Source organism: Scyliorhinus canicula, chromosome 20, assembly GCF_902713615.1.
Source record: "Scyliorhinus canicula chromosome 20, sScyCan1.1, whole genome shotgun sequence".
Classification (NCBI taxonomy): Eukaryota; Metazoa; Chordata; class Chondrichthyes; order Carcharhiniformes; family Scyliorhinidae; genus Scyliorhinus; species Scyliorhinus canicula.
The window spans coordinates 55,490,315-55,508,944 of NC_052165.1; the positions used below are offsets into that span (position 1 = coordinate 55,490,315).

At 43.9% G+C, this 18,630-nt stretch overlaps 1 protein-coding gene across 1 annotated transcript in view; it reads right to left on the minus strand.

Moving 5' to 3' along the window:
- Window positions 1-18,630, minus strand: part of LOC119955257 (serine/threonine-protein kinase WNK1-like) — a 220,866-nt gene that overhangs the window by 46,349 nt on the left and 155,887 nt on the right. Inside the window, 5 exon segments of the mRNA XM_038781307.1 lie at window positions 4,986-5,120; window positions 5,903-5,960; window positions 13,034-13,207; window positions 13,833-13,949; window positions 14,708-14,867. Coding sequence (XP_038637235.1) covers window positions 4,986-5,120; window positions 5,903-5,960; window positions 13,034-13,207; window positions 13,833-13,949; window positions 14,708-14,867 — 644 coding nt within the window.

Consider the following 18,630-nt stretch of genomic DNA (forward strand, 5'->3'; position numbering starts at 1 on the left):
CCCCCGAACCTCCCTCCCCCCACCCCTGATCCCCTCACCTTGAATTTGTGTCCCCTCATAACCGACTCCAACTAAGCAGAACAGCTGTTTCCTATCCACGCCACTCAATCTTGTATATCTCGATCAGGTCACCCCTGATCAGGTATCCTCCAGTGAAAACAACTCAAGCCAATCCAACCTCTCTTCATAACATAAGTGTTCCATCCCAGGCACCACTCCAGTGCAATCACATCCTTCCTATAATGTGGCGACCAGAACTTCACAGTACTCCAGATGTGGCCTCCCCAATGTTCTATATAACTCCAACATGACTTCTTTGATTTTGTGATCTCTGCCACGATTGATAACGGCAAGTGTACCATATGCCTTTTTCACCACCCTATTAACCTGCCCTTCTGCCTTCAGAGACCTATTTACAAACATGCCACGGTCTCTTTGTTCCTCACGACTTTCCAGTGTGGTGCCATTCATTGAATATTTTCTTGTCAAATTGCCCCCACTTTACTATGTGCCTGTCCATTTCACCAGTCTTTGTCTTATTATTATATGGGTGGCACAGTGGCACAATGGTTAGCACCGTTGCTTCACAGTGCCAGGGTCCCAGGCTCGATTCCCGCTTGGGTCACCGTTTGTGTGAAGTCTCCCCATGTCTGCATGGGTTACCTCCGGGTGCTCCCGTTTCCTCCCACAAGTCCCGAAAGACGTGCTGTTCGGTGAATTGGACATTCTGAATTCTCCCCGTGTACCCGAACAGGTGCCGGAATATGGCGACTACGGGACTTTCACAGTAACTTCACTGCAGTGTTAATGTAAGCCTACTTGTGACAATAATTAAGATTAATTTAATTGGCCACTACATTTTCAAATTTCTCATCATCTGCAACTATGAAATACCATTCTGCCCTGTAAACTCAAGTTCAGGTCCTATCAAAAAATACTGATGCCTGCTGAACACCACGGCATACCTTTCCCGGTCTGAAAAACAACCAACCACACAACATTGTTTTCTGCTTTCTGTTCCATAGCCAATTTTATATCCATGGGTTTAAGTTTTACTAACTAGTCTATTATGTGGTAATTGGTTAAACATCTTTTCAAAGTTTATATGCACTACTGTATTCAGTTCTGGACACCACACCTAGAAAATGATAGATTGGTCTCGGAGGGGATGCAGTGCAGATTCAGCAGTCTTATACTGTGACGAAAAAAGTAAATTAGAAGTTGTCTAGATTGGAGTTGTCTAGATTAGACTTGCAGTCTGAAATATAGACGATTAAGGGATGATCTAATGAGATGTTAAAGAGGACTAAATAAGTTGATTGGGTAGATGGAAATAAAGCATTTCCTCTCGACCAGATAAACGATGCACAGATTTTAAAGTAGGTCATTCAAGGGCAATGTCAGGAAAGTCTTCACACAAGTATAGTTGTAATCTTGAACTCTTCCTCAGTGAAACTGAAGACATTTTTTCTTCTGCTTTATCATTCGCTCCACCTCTTTGGTCACACTTGAAACGTTTATATGTGATCCTACACTTATCCCAGTGAATGTCTTTCTCCCCTCAGGATATAGAGGTAATTTTCTACTTCATCTCTCCACTCAAGGTCATAGAATCATAGAATTTACAGTGCAGAAGGAGGCCATTCAACTCATCGAGTCTGCACTGGCTCTTGGAAAGAGCACCCTACTTAAGCCTACACCTCCAACCTATCCCTATAATCCTATCTAATCTTTTGAACACTCAAGGGCAATTTAACATGGCCAATCCACCTAACCTGCACATCCTTGGACTGCAGGAGGAAACCCACACAGAAAGTGAAAACTCCACACAGACAGTCATTCGATGTCGGTATTGACCCGGGACCCTGGATCTGTGAGGGAGCAGTGCTTACCACTGCGCCATTTAGTTTGATCACAATAATTTTAGCTCGATATGTATCTTGAACGGACAGCATTATTTTTTTTCAAGTATTCTTTTCTTTTATTGAAGTGATACTAAACAGGTTCCCCATATCCAAAGATGTGCAGGTTAGGGCCATGTTAAATTGCCCCCAAGTGTCAAAAGATGTGCAGGTTAGCTGAGGTTACAAAGGCAGTTCGGGGGCGTGGGCCGAGTTCAGGTCCTCTATCAGGGTTGGTGCGGACTAGATGGGCCAAATGGCCTAGTTCTGCACTGTACGGAGTCTATGGATCCACTAATTTATGTATCCTTCCTTCTTTAAATTTAGCCCACTTAATCCCTGGCCTTTGGTATTTCTGACTCCCAGGTCATATCATTCCATGGCTGCTATCCCGAAATGACAACATTGCAGTCAATTGCAATGACTTCCAGTTCAAGTACTTTGTCTGGGTTATCAACAAACACCAAGTCAAATTGAGACTGACATGGCTTTTTGATGCCCTGTCTCATAAAGCAATCACACACTGTATTTACTAACTGCAATTCCAAATCCACTAGGTATTCTCAATATATATTTGATTGATAAAATTATTATTTCAATCTTTACTCCATAACATTCCCTTTCTCTCCACAGAGCAGATTGTCGCTCCTCATGCTTAACTGATTGCATTGTGTTAACCTTGGGCGGCTCGATGGCGCAGTGATTATAATTGTCACAAGTAGGCTCACATTAACACTGCAATGAGGGCAGCACAGTGGCGCAGTGGTTAGCACTGCTGTCTCACGGCACCAAGGTCCCAGGTTCGATCCCGGCTCTGGGTCACTGTGAAGTTTGCACAGTCTCCTCGTGTTTGCGTGGGTTTCGCCCCCACAACCCAAAGATGTGCAGGATAGGTGGATTGGCCACACTAAATTGCCCCTTAATTGGAAAAAAATGAATTGGGTACTTTAAATTTTAAAAAAACACTGCAATGAAGTTACTGTGCAAAATCCCTAGTTGCCACATTCCAGCATCGGTTTGGGTACAATGAGGGAGAATTCAGACGGTCCAAATTACCGAAAAGCACATCTTTCGGGACTTGTGGGAGGAAACCGGGGTACTCGGAGGAAACCCACACAGACACAGGGAGAATGTGCAGACTCCACACACACAGTGACCCAAGGCCGGGAATCGAACCTGGGACTCTATTGCTGTGATGCAGCAGTGCTACCCACTGTGCTACCATGCTGCTGCCGACGGCGCCGAGGACTCGGGTTCGATCCCGACCCCCGGGTCATTGTCAGTGTGGAGTTTGCACATTCCCCCCATGTCTGTGTGGGTTTCATCCCCACAACCCAAAGATGTGCAGGGTAGGGGGATTGGCCACAATAAATTGCCCCTTTATTGGAAAATGATAATTGGGTACTCTGAATTTTTTTTTTAAAGTGTTAACTTGCAGTATATTACTTTGGATATTGCCAACCAGAAGAGTGCACTTAGAGCTTTGCCCTCCCACAGAATCATTTCATTTACTCCCAAGGTGTTCTTGGCAGAAAAAGAAACTAGCTATTTTTCTGTCTATTGGCTTTTTAGACCACTATATTCCCGAGTGAATCCTCTGGATCTAGTCCTGATATTCTCACCAAATCATAAACCCGTTCTGCTACAAGCACTTCCAGTTCTGACACTTTATTTCTAATGCTTCCATTTATGGTCTCAAGTTTAGTCATTTCCACTGTTCTCTATTTCGTGCACACCTCTCTAGTTATCTGCATCTAAATTCACCTGTTGAATACTTTCTACCCTAAGATCCATCACATTTGGGATTTTGTATTCTCGCCGCTCCAATTATCTTCAACTACATTTTTCTAGTGCAACCCATTCCATTTCAACAAATGTAATATTGTTTTCTTCCCATCAGATTGGTAGCCATTATTTTCTTGGTGAATGCCTTTTCTTTCCCAAACATTGGAGATACACCAAAGAACATAAAGTTGAATCTCCGCCATGAAGCAATCCTCATGCATTTCACTCTTAGGGCCCATATACTCAGCCATTCACCCTATTACTCAGCCATTCACCCTATATCACTACCATTGCTAGATTTCTATTGAGGAGGAATTTCTTCAGCCAGAGGGTGGTGAATCTGTGGAACACTTTGCCTCAGAAGTTTGTGGAAGCCAAATCACTGAGTGTCTTTAAGACAGAGACAGATAGGTTCTTGATTAATAAGGGGATCAGGGGTTATAGGGAGAAGGCAGGAGAATGGGGATGAGAAATTATTAGCCATGAATGAATGGGCCGAGTGGCCTAATTCTGCTCCTAAGTCTTATGGTCTCCTTCAATATTCCTTTCAATTCTTGCTCATTATTGATTTCTCTAGCTCCAAATTAAGACGGTACCATTTGTAGGTATTGTTTTTATGGAACATCACTTATGCTATCCATTTGTCTGAACAAAGAAACCCATACAATCTTCCATGACTAGTAAACGTAGTCTATCTCAGATACCTTTTTTTTTAAAGCAGCCTTTTCTTCTGAGATCTTGTTTTGCGTTGCATCAATGGACAATGCACAGTATTTGTTAGTTCCTGTAATTATTGGGGTAGCTTCAACTCAAATGGGAAATTTAGAAGAATTGAAAGTTTAGGAAGCAGTTAACAGTCTTGTATGGATCTCTGCACCCCCTCTGCAAAATCTATCTTCAGAGGAAAATGATACATGATCTTTAGATATCTTAGCACAGTTGCTGCACAGGTTTAAACCTGGTCCCAGGTTTAATTCCCAGCTTGTCCTCTCGGTGTCTGCCTGGGTTTTGGTCCTGTCTCCTACCACAAATCCCGAAAGATGTGCTGTTAGGTAATTTGGACATTCTGAATTCTCCCTCTGTGTACACGAACAGGCTTTGGAATGAAGCAACTAGGGGCTTTTCACAGTAACTTCATTGCAATGTTAATGTAAGCATACTTGTGACAATCATAAAGATTATTGTTAATTTTGCATTTGCTAAAGCTGAACTGAACTGCTGTAGTGACTTCTCATAAATAATTTGAGGTAATTTTATCAAGCAATATTAAAGATGTAATCCACATCTCAAACACCTTACCTGTTGGAATTTCTTTGACTGAAGTGACACCCACACTGAAAGTTGGTTCTCGTAATCGGCTCTCAGGGACAGGACTCACAATAAACCTCCTTCCAGCAGAATGGACAACCTGCGTTGCAGAGCCTGCCTGTGTACCTACATCAACAATACACAAAACATTCATGCAATTTCAGAATAATTCCATCGCTCTACATTAGCCCTCATCTTTTTTTGACAGCATTTGCTTTGCTGGAAGATGATTTTTATCAGTCTTGCATCGTCTTCCAATCACCGTTAAGCATTCTGTTGTGACATCAAAGTTGTGAAAAAGTAAACATACATGACTGTGTTTTATCCACTACTTAAGTATTAACAGCAACAATGAAGATGCAATTTTCTTTTGAATAATTGAGATTCTGGCTGATATCAGCTTTGATCTGATGGTAAACCATGGCTGCACACCATAACCGTTTGTGGATGAGGTGGGCAAGGAAAGAGAAACATAGGACAGAGAATGAAAGGGAAAAAACTGGTTAAGTATGTTAACTTAGCAGCAAAATGTGCAGAGGGTTCACTTTGCCAAATATTTGAATTGTAAAATAAAGAGGTGTAATCATGGCAATAATATATCACCACAGCTAAAATGACATATAAACAGTGAGTTGATAATGCTTATTTGAGTCCAAATACAAGATTAATCTTCAAGGTGTTTTTTTTTAAATAGAAGTTAACGTATGTAGTGATGTTCTTGAAAGCAGTTTAATTCTGACCCACTGGGAAACTTTATTTTACACCAACAGCAATGTCACAAAGGATAACAGCCAGTTGATGGAAGATTATGTCCACCTGAAAGTACTAACAAACACAATTACTGCAAAGTTATCAAGTTCATTTAATATTTGAAAACATCCTTCCAAATAACAAACAATGCCACTTACCTAACTGAATGGGTGCGGATAGTAGGGGTTCTTCTTGTTTGTACTTTCCCTCAGCTTTCTGAACAGAAAATATATTATGTTTCAGTAAGATAGCATTTGTTTGAGGAGTCATTAATCATGCTCTTTTGCACAAGGCACATGCTTTTAATGCCTATAGGCAGGACAGAGGAAGATGACAGTGGAAAAACAGAAACTGGGGGGTGTAATGGAGACGAACAGATAAAAATCGGCAAGTTGCAGACTCAATGGGGCAGAAGAGGCCAACAATCTATCGGGACTAATGACACCACAAAGGTGTGGTAAGGACAATAAGAACAAAGAAAAGTACAGCACAGGAACAGGCCTTCGGCCCTCCAAGCCCGTGCCGACCATGCTACCCGACTAAACTACAATCTTCTACACTTCCTGGGTCCGTATCCCTCTACTCCCATCCTATTCATGTATTTGTCAAGATGCCCCTTAAATGTCACTATCGTCCCTGCTTCCACCACCTCCTCCGGCAGCGAGTTCCAGACACCCACTACCCTCGGTGTAAAAAAACTTGCCTCGTACATCTACTCTGAACCTTGCCCCTCGCACCTTAAACCTATGCCCCCTAGTAATTGACCCCTCTACCCTGGGGAAAAGCCTCTGACTATCCAAAACATAAGCAGAGAATGGCAGAAACTTATTTGGACCAGCCATATAAATACTGTGGCTGCAAGAGCAGGTCAGAGGCTGCAAATTCTATGGCAAGTAACTCACCTCCTGACTCCCCAGAGACTGCCCACCACCTACAAGGCACAAGTCAGGAATGTGATGGAATACTCTCCACCTGCCAAGATGAGTGCAGCTCCAGAAACTCTCGAGGAGGTTGACACTATCCAAGACAAGGCACCCCGTTTGATCTGCATCCCATCCACCACTCTAAACATTCACTCCCTCCACCACCAGCACACAGTTATCGAATAGAATTTGATGTTCAGCAAACTTGTAACGATTTGCCGGGTGATAAAAAAATATTTGCAATATTAATACAACATATGAAAAATCTTTTGGAAGTAGGTTTGAAGTTTTAAACAGTCAATAATGAAAATGGATACACTCACTGCCAGAGCCAGGAGAGCAGCTTCAAAAGAGTTTTGCAAGCCACTATTCTGTAAAGCAAGCCTGCTGTATAAACCCTCAAATAGTGATAAAAATCGGTTAACTAAGTGTTGTGTCGCTGACAGTGTAGTCCAGTTCATTTAAAAAGGATTCTTGAGCCCTTGGTAATGGCCCTTGGGGCATCGAATGTCTGGCAGGGGTTAGTGAGAGGGGGTTGGAGCATAGGGACTCACTCTACGCAAACGATTTGCTTCTTTATATTACAGACGCATTGGGGGGTGGCCGGAATCATGGAGACACTGGAAGAATTTGGGCGGTTTTCAGGGTACAAACTAAATATGGAAACGAGCGCGGTATTTGCAATTCAGTCACGGGGAAAGGAGACTGTGGGAGTTACCTTTTACAGTGGTGGGGAAGAGCTCAGGTATCTGGGGATTCAGATGGCGAAGGATTGAGGACAGCTCCACAGGTTAAATTTGGATAAAGCGGTCGATTAGATTAAATGGGATTTCTGCAGGTGGGACATGCCCCCGCTGACACTAGCGGGGAGGGTATAACGGTGAAGATGACAGTCCTCCCGAGGCTGCTGTTCTTTTTTCAATGTCTCACGATTTTTGTCCCAAAAGTCTCTTTTAGGAAAATGAATGCAGTAATCTCAGTGTTTGTGTGGGCTGGCAAAACCCAGAGGGTGAATGGAACGGGGTTGGGGGGGGCTTGGCCCTCTCAAGTTTTATTAATTATTACTGGGCGGCCAAACATATAGATGGTCAGGAAGTGTGCAGTAGTGGGGGTGGGGGTCAGTTTGGGAGCGAGTAGGAGCAGCATCCTGTAAGGGTACAAGCTTGGAAGATTTATTAACAGCACCCCTGCTGTTCTTGCCTGCTCGGTAATCCACAAGCCCAGTGGTGGTGGAAATGGGAGGAAAGTTGGAAGACAGACTATGGGTAAAGGCCTTGAAGAGAGTCAATTCATCCTCGTCGTGTGTCAGGCTCAGTCTGATCAGTTCAAGGTGGTCCATGGGGCTCATATGACTGTGGCCCGGATGAGTAGGTTTTTTGAGGAAGTGGAGGATAGGTGCGGACGCTGTGGGGGGAGCCAGGCGAATCATGTACATATGTTTTGAGCGTATCCGAAGTTGAGGGGATTCTGGCAGGGATTTGCAGATGTCATGTCAGAGATCCTGGAAGGGAGGGTGACTCCAGAATTGGCAATATTTTGGGTATCGGAAGATCCAGGAGGGCAGGGGAGCAAGGCCGATGTTCTGGCCTTCTCCTCCCTGGTGACCCGGAGACAGATTTTGCTGAGATGGAGGGACTCGGAACCTCCAAAGTCAGGAGTGTGGGTCTGCGACATGGCAGGGTTTCTCAGTCTGGAAAAGATTAAGTTCGCCTTGAGAGGTTCAATTCAGGGGTTCGCCCAGAGGTGGCAGCCATTTGTCGACTTCTTCAAGGAAAATTGAACATCAGCAGCAAGGGGGGGGAATGGGAGGCATGGTAATGGTAATTAGGAAATAGGGCGGGGGTAGTAGGGAATGTTTTTGTCTATGCTTTTTGCGTGTGCCTGCCCGCTCGGTTGTTTAAGAAATGTTAAAAGTGTTAAAACTGTACAAACTACAAATGCTTCAATCAAATATCTTCTTTAAATAACGGATTCTTAAAAAGTAAATGTCCCTATATTATCTAAATTAATATAAAAATCTCAGGGAAGGAAAATAATTGACAAATCTCTAAATATTGGTTTCTTTGCTAATTTGCCCTGTTTAAACTCTCACCTGCCATCGCCAAACACATTTAATTGACCAACTGCCTGACAAATATTTCCTCTTCAGGTCACTGACCGATTTTCTTTTGAAAGCTATGATTAAATCTGCCTGCGTCACACTCTCCAGTACAGCGTTCCAGAGCCTAAGCACCCACTGCTTAAAAATGTTTCTCCTCATCTCGCCATTACTTCCTTTGCCAATCACGTTAAATCAGTGTCCTCTAGTTCTTGACCCATCTGCTAACTTGACAGTGCCTCCCTATCTACTCTGTCCAAACACCTAACAATTTTAAACACACTGACCAAATGTCCTCTTAACGGTCTCTTTTCCAAAAACAACAGCCCCAGCTTTTTCTTATGCTTTTAAATCCTTCCGAAAGTGTGGTGCCACAATTGGGCACAATATTCCAGATTTCTAACTTTCGGCCTTTTGTATTCTGCCTCGACTTAAAAAGTGCAGGACCCCTTAAGCTTTATTAACCACTTTCCCAACCTGACGTATCACCTTCAATGATTTGAGCACATATACACCCAGGTCCGTCTGCTCCTGCACCCACTTTGGAATTGTATCCTTCATTTTGTTTTGCTTCTCCTTGTTCTTCCTGCCAAAGTGAATCATTTACATTTCTCAGCATCAAATTTCATCTGCCATTTGTCTGCCTAATCCATAAGCTTGTCTACATATAATACATCAAGAAACGCAGTCGACCTTACACTGACTGACCCCTAGGGAAATCAACCATCTATCCTCCTCCAGCACAAAAAAACACGAACACGCTGTTCCATCACTCAGCGAACTCTGTGCTCATGATGCTCCTGGCCCTTTAATTCCATGGACTTTAAATTCACTGACATGCCTAATATATGGCACTTTATCAAATGCCTTTTTAAGTTGACATACACCACATGAACCACATTACCTCATCAACCCTCTTAACAGATCAAAAATTTCAAGGGAGTATAAAAAAACAAAAACAAACACATTTTCCCTAAAGTCCACGCTGGATTTCCTCAATCCATTCACCTGTCAAAGTGACAAAAGTGTTAATTTTGTCCCGAATTGTTTTGAATAACTTTCCCACCATCAAGGGTATCTGGCTGATCTGTAATTGCTGGGTTCGTCCTTACACCCTTTCTTGATCAATGGTCTAATATTTGAAACTACCCCAGACCTCTGACAACAACCCTGTATCTCAGAATTGGAAAATTATGAGATAATTTCCACTCTTACATCCCTCAGTGTCCTCACATGCATCTCATCCAGTCCTGGTGTCTTATCAATTTAAAGAACAGCCACCCTATCAAATACATACCCTTTATCAATTTTTGACCCATCCAGCATCTCAACTATCTCATCTTTCACAATGACTTAGCTGTCCCTCAATTAATTACTTTTACTCTGGGATGGCCCTTGCCCTTTTCCATGCTATCACAAGGTACAGGTTGGCTATGACCACCGTCCCTTAAATATTCCCTTATTGACACTCCATTCACTAGACCCCCACATTCCCTAAAACAAGATCCAGCAATGCCTCCATTGTACAGGAAACATACTGATACAGAAAATTTTTGTGAACACACTGGAAAAACTCTCCCTCCTCTTCACCCTTTCATACTGTAATGACTCCAATTTATCATCTGATTTTTTTTAAAATTTAGAGTACCATTCATTTTTTCCAATTAAGGGGCAATTTAGTGTGGCCAATCCACCAAGCCTGCACATCTTTGGGTTGTGGGGGTGAAACCCACGCAAACACTGGGGGAATGTGCAAACGCCACACGGACAGTGACCCAGAGCCGGGATCGCACCTGGGACCTCGGCGCCGTGAGGCCACAGTACTATCCACTGCACCACCATGCTGCCCTTATAGTGTGATAATTAAAGTGGCCAGGAAAACAGCTCTAATTCTTCTACTTGTAACGTCCTTGAAAATTTGTTCTTTATCCATCTTCAGATTTAGATTAGATTTAGATTTATTGTCACGTGTACCAAGGTACAGTGAAAGGCATTATTCTGCGTACCATCCAGGCAGATCGTTCCACACATGAAAAACATAGGACATATAATAAATCACAATGTAAATACATGGACATGGACATTGGGTGATACATACTGAATGTAGAGCTACAACAGTAGAGAAGATGTGTAGAGAGATCAGTTCCATCCATAGGAGGGCCATTGTGGGTTTGGTGGATTGGTCACGCGAAATTGCTCTGTAGAGGGATTGCTGGGTTACGGGAATAGGTGATGGTGTGGGCTTAGGCTTAGGTGTTCTCTTTCAGGGGCCAGTGTAGACTCGATAGGCCGAATGGCCTCCTTCTGCCCTGTAAATTCTATTAAATCTGTGCTGCTTCTCAAGTAAACTGCACAAAAATGCCAGCCCACCTTCTGGTCCACAACATGAGTTGATTGTCATAAATGTTACTTACTTCATAGAATAGAATCATAGAATCCCAACAATGCAGGAGGCCATTCGGCCCATCAGGTCTGCACTCATCTACCTAGGTTGACTCCCCCACCCTATCTCTGCAACCCCACCTACACATTGTTTTCTATTTTTTTTACGCATCTTCGGACATTAAGGGGCAACTTAGCATGGACAATCCACCTAACCTGCACATCTTTGAACTGTGGGAGGAAACCGGAGCACCGAAGAAACCCACGCAGTCACTGGGAGAACGTGCAAACTTCATACAGACAGTCACCCGGGCCGGAATCGAACCCAGGTCCCTGGCACGGTGAGGCAGCAGTGCTAACCATTGCATCACCGTGCCAGTGTATGATAGATGCAGATACCTTGCCACAGAACATTGAGGCTCATCTATTTCAATCTTTTACTAGTATTGTAAGTCTTAATTAGTGCAAAGCAACCCCTGTGGCACCAAAAGCATACTTTCACAAGTGCCAAGTTTCTTCCCACAGATTTAACACTTTTTTTTCAGGCCGCAGTGGTTAGCACTGCTGCCTCATAGAATTGAGGACCCTGGTTCGATCCCGGCCCCGGGTCACTATCCGTGTGGAGTTTGCACATTCTCCCAGTGTTTGCATGGGTCTCACCCCCATGACCCAAAGATATGCAGGATGGCCACACTAAATTGCCCCTTAATTGGGGAAAACAGAATTGAGTACTCTTAAAAAAAAATGTTTTCATGATATTTTTTTATAAACAGAATACTGGATTTAAAAACTGCATCTCTTTTAAACCAATTTTTAACCACCTCTATTTTGTTTTCGGTACCTGATAAATTGACTATTCAAACTTACACATCTCACTCAGGATCAGCACTGTTCATCAACAATTCTTTAATCTAGGTTACAGAGATACACAGTTGCTTATTCTGTTCACACAGGGCAGGGATGCTCTGTAAAGGGCAGTGTGCTATTCGAACCTCTGACCGCCAGTAGAAAATGTCATAGAAATCAAATAGGCAGGGCAAGTTTACCTATCGTTCACCAGCTACAGTAAACGATAGTAGAATGCTCAACTGATTTAAAGGTTTAAGAGTGGGATGGGAGGACGGTTGTGGCACTATCGACAGACAGACAGACAGAGAGAAAATGAGTGGGGCTTTTCACAGTACCTGCACTGAAGCTTTCTTGTGACAATAAGCAATTATTATTATTATCATTGAGTTGCAGTTTGTGGAATCTGAACAAATAATTTATGGACAACCAAAGAAAAATGTTTGTTCGGTCCTTCTTAGGTAGATTCTAACAACAGGAGTCATGGGTGGCATGGTTGGACAGTGGTTCGCACTGCTGCCTCACAGCTCCAAGTATCCGGGTTCAATTCCGGCCTCTGGTGATTGTGCGGCATTTGCACTTTCTCCCCGTGTCTGCGTGAGTTTCCTCTCACAGTCCAAAGATGTGCAGGTTCGGTGGATTGGCCTTGCGAAATTGCCCTTTAGTGTCCAAAAGGTTCGGTGGGGTTATGGGGATAGAGTGGAGGCGTGGGCTGAAGTAAGTTGCTCTTTCCAAGGGCCGGTGTAGATTCAGTGGGCCGAATAGTTACAATCCTTCTGCATGGTAAATTCTATGGTTCTAGGTCGACTCACAGTGAAGGATTTGGTGTGAATGTAAATACCTCTGGCTTATTTGGACAGACTGGTACAATCAACTCATTGTCAAATCAATATCAACACAGCATTTTAGTACTCAACTAAATGGTCTTCTGGATTCCAAGTTTTGAAACTCAAGTGATGAAGCTCAACTGACAGGTTAGTATTGGCTGTTAAAATTATTTGAGTGCATTCCATTAAATAATAAAGCAATCCACAGCATACCTGTGCTTGATTAAAGCAAGCAGCTACCTGGGCTTTTACAGTCTCCAATCCTTGATCACCTTCGGGCTCCCCACTTGGATCTTCACTCAGCATTTCATCAGCCTTCTCAATAATTTCCTTTACTTGGTCAATAAACGATTCCCTCTCAGCCTCCAGGATAAACTCGTTTTGAACCTATATTACAGAGAAGACTGCAGATGATTCTGACAACCCATGCATGATTCAATGTTGCACTCTTAGTAGTTCAGAGCACAAATATTTGTGAAAAAGGGATTTCTGTAGTTCCATTTTAGGGTACACAATCAAAATCAGTTCTCTTTCAGAAGTGCAAACAAGACAAATCAAAGGTAAAACATGAACATATTAATTTCAGTTAATACTGAGGTTCTATATAAGCTGGAATGGTACAGCACAGAAGGCCATTCAACCCACCATGCCAGGCAGGTCTTTGGTAAAGCAATCCAATTAGCTCCATTCTCGCTCATTCCCCTGTGTGATTGATTTTGTTTCTCTTAAACATTTATCTGTTTCCATTTTGCAAGTTACTATTTGTTTTTTGTTCTTTTTTCATGGCTTAAATGTGCCACTGGAACAGTTCAAATCTCCTTTTAATCTTCCCTGCTGAGAACAGTCCCTTCTGCACATAAATTCAACCTCTTCATCTCTAGTACTATGTAGTAAAAATTACACGTTTAGGTTTAGTTTTCTTGTGAATTTAACCGACCACCAACCACAAAATCAGCTATTTATTGAACAGCACACTTAAAAATCCTCAAGTATGTTCAATGTTTCTACTCACCATAATAACTGCTATCTCTACTGGATTATCACCATCCAAGTCAAATTTAAATGTAACCATTTTTCGATTGTGCGTTTCCAATTGGCATTCCACAACCCGGTCTCCTTTGTTTGAAACCTAAAAATAAAGTGTAATACAGTATTCTGTATTCAGCTCCAATAAAGTTTAGAAACAGGCTGAAAGATTTGGGGCGGAATTCTCCGCTCCCGGGAAAAATCGGGAGGGCCGTCGTGAACTCGGCCGAGTTTCACGACGACCTCGGAGGCCGCTCCTCGCCCCCTATTCTCTCCTCCCGGCGGGGTTAGGAGCGGCGCTCCGTAACTGTCGGCCACGGGGGCGTCGAGCCAAGAATGACGCGGCCGGCGCGCCTAATGATGTCAGCCGCGCATGCGCGGTGGCCGTCTTTCCCCTCAGCCGCCATTTCTTGCAGGGCGGAAGAGGGGAAATAGTTTGTCCGATTTGGACGCCGGCCCGACGATCGGTGGGCACCAACACGGGCCTGTCCCCTCCCGAGCACAGTTGTGGTGCTCTTTCCTTGCTGGGCCACCTACATGCCCCAAACGGGCTTCTCACTCCCGTTTCATGACGGCAGTGAGCAGGTGTGTTTGCCGCCGTCGTAAAACGGCCGCGAACGGCAGGCCACTCGGCCCATCCGGGTTGGAGAATCGCCGTGAAAAACGGCGAGCGGCGATTCTTCCAAGCGGGGGGGAATCGCGCCAGGGGAGCGTGAAATTTGTCAGGTGGCCCTCCCGCGATTCTCCCACCCGACGTGGGGAGCGGAGAATCGCGCCATTGGTGTTGCATATTTCATGTCACCTTTCAACTACACCTCCAAATTCTTCATTTTCAACATAACTATGTAAATGGATGCTTACATTAAGAATTCGTAGCTTTGGTCTAGCTGATTTTTCATGACGGGAACGACTCCTCACAGATTTACGATAATGCCGCTTTGCTGATCTTCCTTCATGTCTCCCACTTGCTGGCAGACCTTCATTTCCATCACTCATCCCAGAAGCAACATCGGAGTGAGCACTGGAAATCACAAACAACAGCTAGATAAATCTTTACATATAGTTTTTTTTTTTGAAGTGTCAACAAATATCTTTGCAACTGAAGATCATAAATTATTGATTATTTTTAGGTTCCAGCTTTCATCAGAATTAACCAAATTCTGCGAAAGGTACCACGCCTAAAACTTTATCACATTTCTCTACTTCATGACTTGCACCACATTTCGAACAATTTCATTCCTAAATGGTTGTCGCTCTTGGTTTTCAGTTTTGAAAAGTATGTCGTTAAAACATTTCTAGAAACTAAACAAGGGTTTAGAAAAATGTAGAGAGGAAAGCTGTTATTTCTAAGAAAAACTGCCCACCAGGAGAGGCACCAAGAGAGATTGCACGCAGTGGAGAAGGAAAAGGACAAAGACAGACCATCTGCCAGGTTCAGGGGCCGAAGACCAAAATACACAACCTGTCAAAAGAGGTAGGGGGAGGGGCAGTGCGCACTGCCGGGAGCGGCGCACACGGGAGGGGGAACAGGGGGCAATGCGCACGGGGTCAGCACGCACGGTAGGGGGACCCCCTTGCATTTTTGGCAAGTTATTTGCCTGTTCCACCATGTAATTGTTTACTTGCTCTGCCATTTCTTTGCTCCCAGTTATTAATTTTTCTGTTCTCACTGCAGGGGACCTACATTTGTCTTCACTCACCTTTTCCTTTTTACATCCTTCTCAGTGGTTTTAGAGACCACTTTTATGTTACTTGCAAGTTCATTCTCGTACTCTTATTTTTAACTTCTTAATCAATCTGTAGGTTCTCTTATGCTGAATTTTGAAATGCTCCCAATCCTCAGGCTTGCTGCTTTTTCTAGCAACTCTATATGAATACTTTTTGGAACAAATACTGTCCTTAATTTCTTTTGTGAACCACGGTTGAGCCGATTTTCTTCTCGTGTTTTTTGCACTAGAAAGGAATATATAACTGTTGCACTACATACATTAGTTCCTTAAATATTAGCCGTTGCCTATCCACCGTCATGAGTTGATGCAGGGAGGATGTTTTCCCCGGTTGGGGAATCTAGAACCTGCTACACAGTCTCAGGATAATGGGTACATCATTTAGGAGTGAGATAAAGAAAAGTTTCTTCGCTCAAAGGGTAAACCAATGGAATTCTCACCCACAGAAAGCTGTCACTAAATGTACTGGGGGGGGGGGGGGAAAGGTAGATTTTTACAAAAGATTTTAATGGTATAAAGGGGTATTGGGAGAAATCAGGACTATGGCATTGACATCGCGGATCAGTCATGATCATACTGAATGGTGAGCGGGCTTGAAAAGGCTTTTTTTTTGTAAATTTAGAGTACCCAATTATTTTTTCCAATTAAGGGGCAATTTAGAGTGGCCAATCTACCTACCCTGCACATCTTTGGGTTGTGGGGGTTAAACCCACACAGACACGGGGAGAATGTGCAAACTCCACATGGATAGTGACCCAGGGCCAGGATTCGAACCCGGGTCCTCAGCGCCGTGGGCAGCAACGCTAACCACTGTGCCACCCTGCTGCCCTCGGGCTTGAAAGGCTGATTGGCCTACTCCTACTTTAATTGTTTCCATATACTGGTCTATATATACTGGTCTAAAAAGTTATCTCGTTCACAATCCAGGAATTTATCTGTTACAGTATTGTTGACAATTCAACTTCTGGTGGCGGCAATGTCGTAGACTTGGTGGCTCCACGCGGAAAATTTGTTTCTAACCCAAAATCCCGATTGGACTTTTTACTAGAATCCCGAAGTCAGAGCTCAACTCAGTTAAGGTGCCGGCAAACCTAGAGTGGTCCTTCATGTATTCTTCCAAAAATAACGATGTGGAAAAAACAGGCAACAGAGAGGCCATGAGACCCTGGAGAGTGCGGTTGAAGGCACAATGGTGGCGAGCCTGTGCTCCTGGACCAATGGTCTACAGCCCAATTAGTGGACTTTTTAACCACTCGCTGAACACTCACGAAGAGACTCAACGACAGCTTCTTCCCCGCTGTTACCAGACCCCTAAACTGACCTCATTAACACTACAGTCCTGTATGTTTCATCCGATGCCGGTGCTTATGTAGTTACATTGTACACCATGTGTTGCCCTATTATGTATTTTCTTTTATTCCCTTTTCTTTCCATGTATTTAATGATCTGCTGAGCTGCTTGCAGAAAAATACTTTTCACTGTACCTCGGTACACATGACAATAAACAAATGCAATTCAACCACTCAATTTCAAAAGTAGAGGAAGAAACCTCCGAAGACCTGATAAGGACCATTGACCTGATAATAGCAGCAGTGGAGGGTTAAGCAGCGGTTGGAATCCCAGGGCACTTCGCTCCAAAAAAATGAAGCAGTCAGTCGCTGAACACGAGGACCGGTTTGGCAGTGGTAGAAGCAGAGCTTCCCCTGATTGCCAGCAGTTTTAAAAAGGGATGAGATAGAGTGGATAGATGTGTTATCTAATACTGTTACTATGTCCCTCTATCCATCACTCTCCTTTCAGTTTTCTTCTTCGTTCTAATGAGGTGGGACTGGGGAGGATGGAGGGGGGGAATGTTGGGAGTGGAGAGATCTACTAACTCGGGAACTTTCCTTTTTATTTGTCTGTGATCGGGTATAGATGTTTTGGCAGGTTCAGGGTCGTTGTTGGTTTTGAGGAGCTGGTGTGAAAACCAGTAAACAGATGTGGGAGACAAAATGGTTTGAGGAAGGTAAGGTTTTGTATATTTCTTTCTTTTGGTTTAACTTGAAGGTGAAAAATGAAAAAATGAAAATGAAAACTGCTTATTGTCACGAGTAGGCTTCAAATGAAGTTGATGTGAAAAGCCCCTAGTCGCCACATTCCCGCTCCTGTTCGGGGAGGCTGGTATGGTTTGGGTTTTGTCAAGGTGCTGCAATGTGGGAGTCGATGGCAGTGGAAGTCTGGCGGTGGCCCCATAAGGTGCAGCTTGAGGATCCGGGGGGGTGTGGGTGCTGCGCCCTCCCTCAATTGGTAACTTGGAATGTTCGAGACTCAAATTGTCCTGTTAAAAGGTCGCACATATTTGCTCATCTGAAGAGCCGAGACTGGACAATATTTCTCCAGGACACACATTTGAAGGTGGCAGACCAGGTAAGACTGAGAAGGGGGAGGGGTGAACTTTAATACAGTCTTGGACCCGGAGTTAGACTAATCAAGCCCTAGATCTGAGAGGACATCAGCGATGGCTGGGAAACTCAAAATTCATAGAGCTCCTTGGCGGCATAGATCCATGGCGCTTTGGGAAGTCTAGTGTGAGGGAGTTTTCCTCGTTTTCACACGTTCACAAACGTTATTCCCGAAGTCGTCGATTCCTAGAGTTGCAGGGACAGAGTACGTGACGATTGTGGTGTCCAACCGCGCCCCTCATTGGGTGGGCCTGCGAGCGGAAAAAACATCCACTTCTAGACCCCAATGGAGATGAGACGTTGGTCTCCTTGCGGATAAGGGATAATGCCAGATGTTGGAACAGGGCATTCGCAATTATATTACCCAGAAAGACACTGGTGAGGTCTACGCCGGGGTGTCGTGGGAGGCACTGAAGGATGCAGATAGGGGAGAACTTATTTCAATCTAGGGGCATAGGTCAAGGGTGGAGCGAGAAGAGCAATCAAGTTTGATGGAGGCAATCTTAGCTGTTGATCGCAGATTCCTGGATGGAGTTTCATTTGGTCACCTCGGATGAGGCGGTGAAATAGCTGCGCAGAGCTTGTCCGAACATGGGGAAAAGCCTGGTAGGAT